The 12,655-nt window shown below is 35.9% G+C and overlaps 2 protein-coding genes across 2 annotated transcripts; both read right to left on the minus strand.

Annotated features, from left to right (window-relative positions):
• Positions 1–1,365: 1,365 nt before the first annotated feature.
• LOC106121082 (cuticle protein 16.5, isoform B-like) lies at positions 1,366–2,370 on the minus strand. The gene has a single exon (XM_013316577.1). The coding sequence runs from the start codon at positions 2,283–2,285 to the stop codon at positions 1,461–1,463; it is 825 nt and encodes a 274-aa protein (XP_013172031.1). The 5' UTR covers positions 2,286–2,370; the 3' UTR covers positions 1,366–1,460.
• A 2,487-nt stretch (positions 2,371–4,857) lies between these two features.
• LOC106121038 (cuticle protein 38-like) lies at positions 4,858–5,899 on the minus strand. Its single transcript, XM_013316517.1, has one exon. It carries the CDS (start codon positions 5,813–5,815, stop codon positions 4,949–4,951), a length of 867 nt encoding a protein of 288 aa, XP_013171971.1. The 5' UTR covers positions 5,816–5,899; the 3' UTR covers positions 4,858–4,948.
• Positions 5,900–12,655: the final 6,756 nt, after the last annotated feature.

Here is a 12,655-nt window from a genome sequence, read left to right on the forward strand (position 1 = left end):
CGCATCAATCCCGTGTTGACGTGGTGTCCCGCCCAGCTATTGTATCTCACTCCGTGGTGTCCCCTGTGGTAGCACACGCAGTTCCCGTGGTTCCCCTGGCGTACTCCGCATCACGTTTACACCATGCCACCCCTTTAGTGCACGCTGCACATTATTAAGATGTTATTAAGATTTAGCGAACAAACGTAGTTTTCATTTTAATATGTTAGATTAAAATGAATAGACAATAAAGTAATTTTTTAAAATGAAAAGTACCTATCTTTATTTTATAACAGAAACCTACATATAATATAATATATTAAAGTGATTCGGAACATTTTCTTATGTGATGGAAATGTGAAAATTATTCAGTATTCCGAATACTATAGTTCAAAAAACGATATTTAAAATAACGACAATTAAGTTTTAAGGTGTGAAACATTATTTTCATTTTTAATTACTAATGTGACTGCTGTAATAATACAAAAACTACGATAAAACTTATATAGTTTGCTACCAAAATCAGTTTCATGGAGAAGTATGAACCAGATGCTTTTTATCCTTAATTAATCATTTAATCTATTAGAACAAACCTACCAAAACACTTTGATTATGTTACACTTTAATTAGTTACTTTACTTAGTTAGTTACTTACATACATTTAAAAGCTCGAACTGCGGTAAATCCTTTGGTTCTAAGATTTGCCAACTAGGTATGGTAATAGTCCGAAAAGTTCTTATGAGCTTAGTTTATTTCAAGCATTTACCATCATTCACTTCTCGACTAGGTCAATATGTAAGCCCTTTAAATACTCGGCAAATGTCGATAAAAAGGCGTATGTAAAAATATGTTTTTTAATGACATAAATTAAAAATTAAATTATCTTTAAAGTTTTATGTTAATCGGCAATTTATCAACATTTACATTGGACGTGAAATATTACTAAATATTGATTTACACAAGGTTTGTTCGAAATAAATATCGCATACCTTTTCGGGCATAAGTATTTGGTAGCTTTTGGGTTTTTTCCAGTAAATTTTTTTAGATTTATTATAGTATATGACTTTGCAGCAGCGTATAGCAGATATAAAAGTATAACAAATAAGAAAGACATGTGTATGAGAAAAATATATTTTGCAGATGAATGACTGAGCATCAAATTCAAGTTCAAGTCAAATTCGTTAAAGTTTAAAGGACATTCGTAAAGGACTTATTTTTGTTAATTTAAAAGCCGTGAAGAAGATCTTAAAGACAAATATAGAAATTGGAATATAATTTATGTATAATAAGGTTTTACCAAAATGTTAATAATGCAATTGACATTCGGCAACCACCTCCTCCTGCTCTCTGAGCTTTTTACACTAAATCGACAATAAAACAAAAAAGTAGTTTCTTTTAAAATTATCTATTTTTATTTCGTTTTTATTTATAAATTATAATATCATTTAAAGTTATTAATCTTAGGTCGTCATATTCGCTTTTCACCAGGCATGGGCCAGAGGAGCAGAATGAAGGAGGCCAGAATGCGCAAGCGCACCTCCATAGACTCCGTGCGCGAGGGCACCACCGTAGACACCATGCGCGACGGGCGCGAGGGGGGCAATGGCGGCATGCGCTACAATGGCGGGGCTGCTGCGGACGTCGACGCGGGACTGGTGCGACACAGCGGCGGGAGCGACAGCGTGGGCGACGACGGGCGCGACTGCGGCGTGCGCGATGACGGGCGCAGCCACGGCGTGGGACACGATAGCAGGGCTAGAGACGACGTCCACGCGGGACTGGTGGGACACGGCGGCAGGGGCGGCGGCCAGAACGGGGGCAGCGTGGGCGACAAGGGGAGCGGAGTATGCGAGGTGTCCCAGGGACCGCTTCTTCAGGAGATGGCCGTGAGCGGCAAGTCCGTGAGCGGCGTGTCCCCAAACAGGAGAGGCGTAAGCGCTGTGCGCAGCCAAGATGGGAGCGGCGTGCGCGGTGACGATGGCAGGGCTGGTGCGCACGTCCACACGAGACTGGTGGGAGACGGCAGCGGGGGCAGCAACTACGGCGGGAGCGGTGACCACAGCGGGGGCAGCGACCACCGAGTGAGCGACGGCAAACGGGGCAACGGCACCGTGCAGGAGGGCACCGTGGCCTTCCAAGGCCTTAGCCTGCAGGTGGATGGCGCGGGCGTTGATCACATCTGCGGTCTCCAGGGGGCGGCCGTGTGGATCCAGGACCACGGCGGCGTGGTGCGCAGGCTGCGCCCATGGGATGAGGGAGCCACAAGCCACGGAGGCGAGAGCGAAGAACACCACCATCGATTTCATTGTGAACGTGGTCTGTGCCTTTTCTGACGAACTAGATCACTTCAAACCGACTTCGGTCGACTGATAAATTCGACTCGCATACAGTCATATTTATACTGACCGGATATAATTAAAAAGTAAGGCGATTTCAGTAAGCAATAATGTCTCGGTAATGTTAGAACAATGTCAGTTGTCAATAAAGTGACCTTGCGGCGTGGCATAGGATTATTTGGTCTATACATGTGGCTTATAAAAGTTGGTTCCTTAAGCAGTTCCTTTTTTTATGGAAAATTAAATAATTTCTGCTCAAAGATTAGGAAAGTACATTATGAACGTTTCGCAAACGCCAGTACTCTGAAATATTGTTATAACTTGATTATTTAATCTATGTAAGCAATCTATTGCATTGTTGTAACTTTTAGTAATAGATATTATATATAAAATATCACAATTATATTTTACATTTTAACATCAGTAAAATTATCTAGTACATAAATGCATTTAATAGCCATTAATCGCAGCTGAATGGTATGATTGATTTATGGTGTCATGATTTTTGGGTAAATGCAATATTTCAGTGCTATTATTATTTTACAATGCTGATGCACGCCGGAACATATCAGGCTATTTTTATAAAATTGTGAACTGACAAAGTCTCGAGCGACCTCTATATCTGATTTTGACGGGACCTTCACAAGAAGGTAGCTGTTGCACGCCGGAATTTTATACGATACTTTTTCAATTTTTTTTTATAGTTCTCTGCTGACGAAATCGCGGGCGACCGCTAGTTAAATAATGTGAACCTTTGCGCTTACCTAATCCATTTCTCTAAACTCTGCAAGAAACTGGTTTATTGCACCTACCGAACATGATACAGGAGGTTTGCTTTGTATCCTGTTTAATGAAAAAAGTTTTCTTGGTATCATCGTGTCGCCGAGTTAAAGTATTCAATTTGACTATTTAAATTATGTTTAAATCTTACTAATATTATGTATAAGTGCGAATGTCTAAATGGATGGATGGACGAATGGATGAATGGTTGTTTGTTTGTACGTACCTCCAGAGCAGCTGTACGAATCTTAATGAAATTTGACATAGATATAGAAAAGATAGATAGAGAAAAGATAGATCATTAATTTTTTTTTAATTCCGCGTGGACAGAGTCGCGAGCGACAGCTAGTTAAGTTATAATTTTGTTTCCAAAGCTTGTAATAGGAAATTGATTGTCAATGACTTGTGGCTTTTATTTTTTCAAGAATTTCAACGCATATAGATTTTATTCGAAAGGATTTGTTAGAAATTGTAGTATTTTTGCCCGTTTTCATAATAGTATTCCAATATACATTAGGCAAGTCTTTAAAACTACTAAATTATAAAGAAATTCTTTATTTTATTACAAAGTTAAAAAATGTGCTAGTATTGATTTTATTATTGTATTCGGTATAAGCACTTTCGTATGTCATCCATATGCAGCATTTCACGAACAGTTGTTCTAAATTTAGTAAATTACAAAATAAATAATCGAATTCGTAGCGATATCCAATTTAACTATAATATTATAATTCCATATGACAATATGTTATTTGCAACAACCTGTATAAATTCGAAAACTCCGCCGTTAATGAAGTACGCCACGGCCTCTAACACCAATGAACGGTTTCATTTACCTCATGTTTCTGACTCCAAAATCTCTGTATAAAACATATCGTCATCTCCTGTCCTTCATCTTTGACAAAAAAGAGATAATAACATGTTTTAAACGAATATTTTCGTCTCAGAAACCTACGGTTACTCTAAGATTGATTAGAATTTGCTAGGTAGAAAAATAAAAAATTAATTTATGTACTTTTGTCCTCCGATACTATTTCTTCGCGGGTATGTAATTACAATTGTATATATTATTCTTTCCCGAAGCGACACTAGTTTTAACTTTGTACAAACGAAAAGCTTTTCAAAGTAAAGTTATAATAAGGCGCAAGGTCAAGGTAGATTATTATCTATACCTACATTAGGTACAATAAGAAATACGTAAAACCCAAGTAGACATAGAAAATAACAGACATAAGAAGACAGTAACAGTACAACAGGGATCTTGTGACTTTTTTAACATTCATAGGGCAAATGAACAATAAGTAATTGAGTGACCAAGGGGTCAGATAAGTTGGTTGCTTTTAAATTCTATATTATAATAATATATTTTTCCTCACATTGACATAATCTTTTTGACGTAAATTAGAAGAATTGTGCCTTTTGATAATGGTGTTATACTTCGAATCGAACGTGGCAATCACATATTGAAGCGTAGCAAACCATTGATGCTTTGCCACGCTTCAATGTGTGATTGCCATACTTATCATTTAAGTACCTATATTAACAGTCTCGCTCTTTGAAGAATTTTTAACTTAAAGCTCGCTTAATTTACAAAAAATCACCTCGTCAGTTAGATGGTTGCAGGTTGGTGGAGTACTGGATTACAAATATAATAAATAAGAGAAATTCATAGAATAATGCATTATTAACACACTTGTAGTATTGCAGTAAAACTGCAACATAGAATGTCCAGTTTAATTATGTAAACAAATAAAAGACTCTGTCGTATTTCACGGTTTCTTTTTATGTTATTTTTTATTTATAAATTATGATATCGTTTAAAGTTATTAATCTTAGGTCGTCATATTCACTCTTCACCAGGCATGGGCCAAGGGGGCGGAATGAAGAAGTCCGGAATGCGCAAGCGCACCTCCGTAGACGCCGTGCGCGAGGGCACCACCGTAGACACCGTGCGCGAGGGCACCACCGTAGACACCGTGCGCGAGAGGCGCGAGGGGGGCAACGGCAGCGTGCGCTACAATGGCGGGGCTGCTGCGGACGTCGACGCGGGACTGGTGCGACACAGCGGCGGGAGCGACAGCGTGGGCGACAACGGGCGCGACTGCGGCGTGCGCGACGACGGGCGCGGCCACGGCGTGGGACACGATGGCAGGGCTAGAGACGACGTCCACGCGGGACTGGTGGGACACGGCGGAGGGAGCGGCGGCCAGAACGGGGGCAGCGTGGGCGACAAGGGGAGCGGCGTATGCGAGGTGTCCCAGGGAGCGCTTCTTCAGGAGATGGCCGTGAGCGGCAAGTCCGTGAGCGGCGTGTCCCCAAACAGGAGCGGCGTAAGCGCTGTGCGCGGCCAAGACGGGAGCGGCGTGCGCGGTGACGATGGCAGGGCTGGTGCGCACGTCCACACGGGACTGGTGGGAGACGGCAGCAGGGGCAGCAACTACGGCGGGAGCGGCGACCACAGCGGGGGCAGCGACCACGGAGTGAGCGATGGCGGCGGGAGCGACGGCAATCGGGGCGACGGCACCGTGCAGGAGGGCACCATGGCCTTCCAGGGCCTTAGCCTGCAGGTGGATGGCGCGGGCGTTGATCACATCAGCGGTCTCCAGGGGGCGGCCGTGTGGGTCCAGGACCACGGCAGCGTGGTGCGCAGGTTGCGCCCATGGGATGAGGGAACCACAAGCCACGGAGGCGAGAGCGAAGAACACCACCATCGATTTCATTGTGAACGTGGTCTGTGCTTTTTCTGACGAACTAGATCACTTCAAACCGACTTCGGTCGACTGATAAATTCGACTCGCATACAGTCATATTTATACTGACCGGATATAATTAAAAAGTAAGGCGATTTCAGTAAGCAATGGCTGGTAATGTTAGAACAATGTCAGGTGTCAATAAAGTGTGTGGCCTCGGCGCGTGGCGGTCATAACGAAAGAATTTCGTGGTCGCCGCATGCAGTGCGCAACGCTTGTCTGCTAGCCACATGTGCTGATGTTATCTTGCTGTGATTTTTTACAATAAAGTATTTCGCAAAGAAGTAAGCGTGGTTTGAGTCTAATTGTTCTTTATTTACGAAAGATTACATGCCAAGAATAATTCTGGACTTTTATTTTTAAAATTTAGACTTATTGTATTTGCAGCAAATTATTACAGAGATTGCTAAACCACATTTGAATATAGCTTATCAAGTAGGTTTTGAATTAACAGTGCATAATTTCTGTAAGTTAGGTAAATAGATCTTGAATGTGAACGGAATGGTAGCCTTGCGAAAGGTTTCGACGGCGCGCGAGTCGCACAAAGAAAAGTAATGGGGCGCAGCCGGTCAGCCGGACTGTGGGACTGGGATATTTTATCGGTATCCGCGCCAGTTCCGCCTAACCGACATGCCTACTAGTTTAACGCTAAGCACTAACTTTTGCAACACCTAAACATTAACTGCCTGAGATAAACTATGCAGATAGACAAATTTGAAAATAAAAAAGTAAAATAATATAAATATTAAAAAAAAACATTTGACGTACAACTACCAAAGCCTTATTAGTCTTGTGCACAAAAACGGGAGAGAAAAAGAGTAAAAGGCGCAAAAAGAGGATCACATTAACTACTATTGTTAAAAGAAATCGAACTGCACATATACGAGTAATATACATAATAGCATTATTCATTGAATCTCATAAAATATATTTACTGCGAACTTAAAACGGATACGTTGTTGACATGATAAAGATTAGAGATAAACTACTTGTTTCTTTGAAGCTTAAAGTTCGGACTGAATGTCATTTGTTTCTATTAAGTAGCTTTTGTAAAGTCCAAACATTTTCAATGATTGTCATTGTTTTAAATAAATTCTTTAGTAGGTCCTCGACTCTGTCAACGATGAATTAAAACAAATTAGTAGCCTATGTATTCTTCCAGACTATGTTCTATATTTATTCCAAATTTCAGGGAGATCCATACCGTTGTTCTAGAGATATTTTCCAACAAACATCCATCCATCTATACAACATACATTTATAATAGTAAGATTAAGTAGTCAATACTGCAGAAACTTTTTGATCGCACTTAAAATTTTGAGGTTATTTCGACTTTGGCATTGCAACTTACATCGGGTTCAGTTAGTTGTACATAAAAATATGAATAGGGTCGAAAAATCAATTATTTTTTATTCGCTACCTTATATTATATTACATTACTTTCCGCATTAATTCAATCAAGTTTAAATTGATATACGTCGTGTTATGCTTAAGGTCAGTAGCGGGTAATAAGTTGGCTATGATTCATTCAGTACTGTAGCAACTACCATATTAGTCGGCTGCGTAGATTTGCGTTATTGACATTTGTTAAGAAAAAAATGCGTAACTTGCTTATACTAGATACTAATAATGATAAATTCATTTAATCCATTTAAAATGCAACCATTAAAGAAATATTTCCATAGTTGAGAAGAAAGAAAAAAAAAACAAAATTACCAAGTAAACAAATTGCATGAACATTTTAAGAAATATAACAAAGCTAATAAATAACGGGTAATTTAAATCTCGCATTTTCTTAATACAGAGTAATATTTGAATGACGTTATACAAAAATATAGTTGTATATTCAGCTTCAATTGATCAACATATTTTTTTATGGTATTATATATAAAAATAATTTTTACCTCAGTTTTATAAAACAAATATTGTATTATATTATAATAGAGATTAGATTATTACCTATGTGGAACATTTTATTACTTTTAATAATATCTTGACAGTGTTTTAATATGTTTTATACTTCGTATACATATGTCACACTTTTTTTATTTATTTTTTAAGATACACTTCCGTGCGTTTACAACGGAAATTGATTATTTATTACAAGGATATAAATCTACACAAGCTATGTACAGTAATGGAATGTTTAATTCTAGTTTTAACTTCCATGTTTTAGATTCTTATTAAAAACTATATAACTAGAACGCTGTACTGGATGATTATTTAAATTATGAAACAAATTAAGAAATGTTTCAAGTAAGCTAGAAATCTAACAAGAGAATGTATATATGAATACGAGCAAAATGTAAATCTGTTGCTATGTCTAATCTAAAATATTGAAGTTTATTATTCAAACTAGCTATCGCCCGCGACTCCGTCCGCGCGGATTTTTTTAAATAACTTAATTTGTAGCATATGTGTTCTTTAAGACTATGGGCGAGATACCATCAAACAGACATCTATCCATCCATCAGAACATTCGCATTTTTAATATTAATACGATTATGTTATGTTGAGGCCAGGAAAATGTAGTCCTAATGGTACTTACGAGTAGAAATATCAATATAACAGTCTGATTCAATCCCTTGCCTAATTTCAACATATCTTATAAAGGGCTTAAATAAGATACGATATGTATATGCATATAATAGTCAAATGCAGCAATACTAAGGACATTAAATCTTTAAAAAATTCTATTACTGTAATACATTTGTAAATCAATGGATATGGTAAAGGATAATACTATTTGTGTCGGCGCCGTGTCCGAGCTCACGCCCGCACATTTCGAAACATTACCCGGCTGCCAGGATATTGTACCACGACTTGCATTTCCACCGTCAAAACACAAATGTCGCCTGTTTGCAAATCACTCGGACAATTCATATAAAGACAGGAAATATATCGAATGAATTGATTTACAACTCGACGTGTTACATTACGACAGATGACATATAATCAGCGATTTTTAATTCGCTGCATAAAAATGTTACCTTTACAAAGTGTTCAAAACATAAAAGCAATATAGTTTGTTAATTTTTGTAACTGAATTTGTTCGATAAGCAATTTGCTGAGTTTACGAATTGCGGGACAAATTAATAACGGGCGGCGTATACGATTTGCCGGTGACATATCGCTACAATTCTGTTAATTGCTTTGTATATATTTAATGCAATTTGTTTATTTACGACTTTACTTTGGTCACTATTTAAGGTTAATTTATATCATTTTCGAGTAGTTAATATGATATTTATTTCATAAACGCTATTAAACAATAATTAGGGGATTAAAATGAAACTTTTGGTAGTTAATGGACAATTAAACTTATTTAATTTAAGAAATTGTCCATTTGTTAATATTTTAATTTGCTTTTGTTTTGTAATGTTGCATGTTATTGCTAAATAAGAAATACCAATAAAGTGCTGGTAACAATTCACATTTCTCAGAAACTTTGAACAAAATTTATGTTTTACTTCTTAATACAAAGTGTTCGACCTACATATTAATTCCAGGAATTTCTGGGAGACCTTACAAATACATACGATCCATGTTAATTACCATGTGCTATACGTTGGTTCTGCATTATGAACGTAGATTTTAAAAAAATAGTATTTTTATACTTGTGAGAATAAACTAAAAAATAATTCATCCAAAAATCCATATCCACACTAACAATCTAATTTTTTTTTTGTTTTTTAAAAGACTTAATTTAAATAGTAATTATTATATTAAATCTGTTACGAGTACGTTTCTTTGTTTTAAAAACATTAATTAGTGTCAAATTTTTTTTTCGTCATAAAATAATAACACAATAGCGAGGTTGGTAAATGTTATAAATATGTGTGTAGAAGGTTTTGAATAATTATTTCTAGACCAAGGCTTGAGAAAACCCGCATACCGGTACAAATAATTCAATAGGTATATATGTAATTGCTTTGTGCCTTTGTCCTTGTTTGTCAGTGAAGGCCGTTTTACATGTGAATTTAAAACTCGTTTTTTAATACTTACAAAAATAATGTTTTGTAAATAATGTTAAGATAATTACATCAGTGTAGTTAAATTGTTACTCAAGCTGTCGTTTAGTGTAGATTTTTAACATTAAATATTTTTAAAGAACTAGCGGTTGCCCGCGACTTCGTTAGCGCAGAATTAAATAGCCTAAGATACTGGCGTACATATCAGCTGCCTTCTAGTAAAAGTTCCGTCAAACTTGGGGGCTGTCCAGGAACAAAGGCAGACTTGCAGACAGACAAAAAAAAAGCTTTTCGATACAAGTATCGAAAATTTCATGTATTTTAATGAAACATGTTTCTTTTTTGATATTACATATGTACACTCCAATTGTATTAATTGCGCTTCAAGCGCTTCATCACAATCCCGCCTGATGTTAAGTTGATTTAAACTAAGGGTCGCTTTTAATAGATATTTGAAGACTCTGAATATTACAAGTAATTTTACAAACGTTAGTAGTATTAAAATGCCATCCATCGTTATAATTTTTCTTTACCAAACATAAATGATTTCACACAAGAACTTGCCCCTTATATGCATTAACGGACATAATGGTTTAAGTCTAAAGGAATATTATCAGTGAATTGCCTTATTAAAGGTTCCGTTTTGTTGTTTTTATTCAGTAGCTGATGTCTAGAATGTGCGTTAAACCTTGAAGTTAATGTTTGTTCTATATTTGATTATGTATATTATGAATAGCACTAGCCTTGTGTCGCAGGTTTTCGTCTCTTTTTTTATTCTTTATTGCACATCTCCTAAGAATCACAGCGTAATATAGATTAAATGTTTTGAAGTTTACAATAATAAGTGGCACTTTGAAAAAAAAACAAATTCTTCAATTAATTCAATTTTATTTAACATGATTTATTTAAGGATTTTTAAACGTATTCTATATTGTTAAGGATATTAAAAGGATGAAGCCTTTATTTGGACTCTAAAAATATTCTAAAACGCTACCATGAAACCTTAATTTTGCTTAATTTTGATGTCGTTGGATACATGTAAGAAAATGTAAATATTTAGTGGTTAACGGTCTTTAAAAAGATAAAAATCACTCGTATAAACAATTTCTTTTATTTCGTATGTTCAAAACTCAAGACTGCTTTTGCGTTTTTTTTAGATATAATCTACATGATTGTGTTAGTATGACTTTAATGGATTATAATGTTCACTTTTAACCTTTTATACAGTTGTACAAAAATACGTAACGCGAGGAGTAAGTTGATTTCATTTGTTTTATAAATATGTAAATGTTTCGTTCGTTGTTTTCAAAATAAATATCTTAATTCAAAAATATTTGCATGTTTTGAATAATAAAAAAGCTAAATCGTAGTATTGTGTTATGTATTGAAGGTTATTTGCGATCAACTTGGCTTTGTCTTTTGTTGAAAATTTAGCTTTACTTAACTTAACCTATAATTCATTAACTTATTCATAACTTAGATTAATAAGACACTACCTTTTAGCACTGTAATCTCGAAGCCTTTATTAACCTCAATGAAAACGCAATGAAAATTACTTGAATAAATTACAGACTTATAACTTAAAGCCGTTCTCTTCGTAAGAAATTATTTTGATAATGGTTTGTTACTTCATTAAAATTTGTTTAATAAAGTCTAAAATGTTCATACATGTCTATAAGTAATTACAAAATTGACAAATCTAAGAAGTTAAAGTTACAAAATCATAATTAACAATACTAAATTCAATGAAAACGGCTGACTTCACTTCGTGTTAGTCTCGTGTGGGCACCGACTAGTTTTAGGTAGTAACAATGTCCAGTCTTAAGATTAAGTACTGGCGCGATGTATTTCGTGTCACATTTAACGACATGAATTCCATACAGACTGGAGAGTCTACTCCTTATTTCTATATAAAGATGTTATAAATATTTCCGACGAAGGACTGACAAGGTACGATATTAGTCGGTTGCTTCATCGCCGGCTGTTACAACTTAATTCACGTCCTTAATGTATTAAGTTCAAACGGATGTTTATGGGCGTGGGACCACATCGTTGTTCTCAGAGATCGTTTGTCGTTTGTTTCTTTAAAATTACTAAAAAGAGTTTTTATTAGTTAAATTTGTATAAGAATATTATACAGGGTCTCTGAAAAGTATGCTTAATTCATTGTCTCAGGACTTGTCTTGTTATCATGATTGTATCCGAAAATGGTTTGGACCAATGCAACTTTTAACTTATCACAGCACTTAGTAAGTAATGGTATACGCGTGGTTGTTTTTTATGCATCAGATAATGTCTCTGAGGTTTCGTTTCATGACCGTATGAATGTTACGGACGTGATTGCGAAGAGAAATGCTCGTTTAGCACTAAATATAGATACGGACCAAACTTGGTAACAATGGTCTTTTGATTAAATTGATAAATTTTGTAATGTTTTATTAAGTAAATGAAATGGGAAGGAATGAAAAAAACGCTTAAAGTTTTGAACTGTATATTTTTGATGTATTCATTTTCCACAAAACCATGGTAAGACTTGTTCACTGTAAGTTACGGAAATTAGCATTAGTTTATTCCAAACAAGTCCTTCTATATAATTTATGCAAGCACAGTTCCGTGCAGTCATTATTTAGTTGGGATGTAAATTTTATGTGTAAATGAATATAACTAATGTAATTAATTTAATTTCCAACGTGCTTTTGTTTAAAGAAAGCATTAAAAGTCGAATCTAAATGGAGCATTTAATGTTACCAAGTGCTATTTGTATTGACCTACAATTCCGAAATGTTGCAACTGTAAATAGAGTCTTTCTTCAGCAATATAAATTAAACTTTATACCAAT

Source organism: Papilio xuthus, unplaced genomic scaffold (assembly GCF_000836235.2).
Source record: "Papilio xuthus unplaced genomic scaffold, Pxut_1.1 DF826945.1, whole genome shotgun sequence".
Lineage (NCBI taxonomy): Eukaryota > Metazoa > Arthropoda > Insecta > Lepidoptera > Papilionidae > Papilio > Papilio xuthus.

Coding starts and splice junctions, on each gene's coding strand:
- LOC106121038 (XM_013316517.1), bottom strand. CDS start 5,815: ATGAAATCGATGGTGGTGTTCTTCGCTCTCGCCTCCGTGGCTTGTGGT.
- LOC106121082 (XM_013316577.1), bottom strand. CDS start 2,285: ATGAAATCGATGGTGGTGTTCTTCGCTCTCGCCTCCGTGGCTTGTGGC.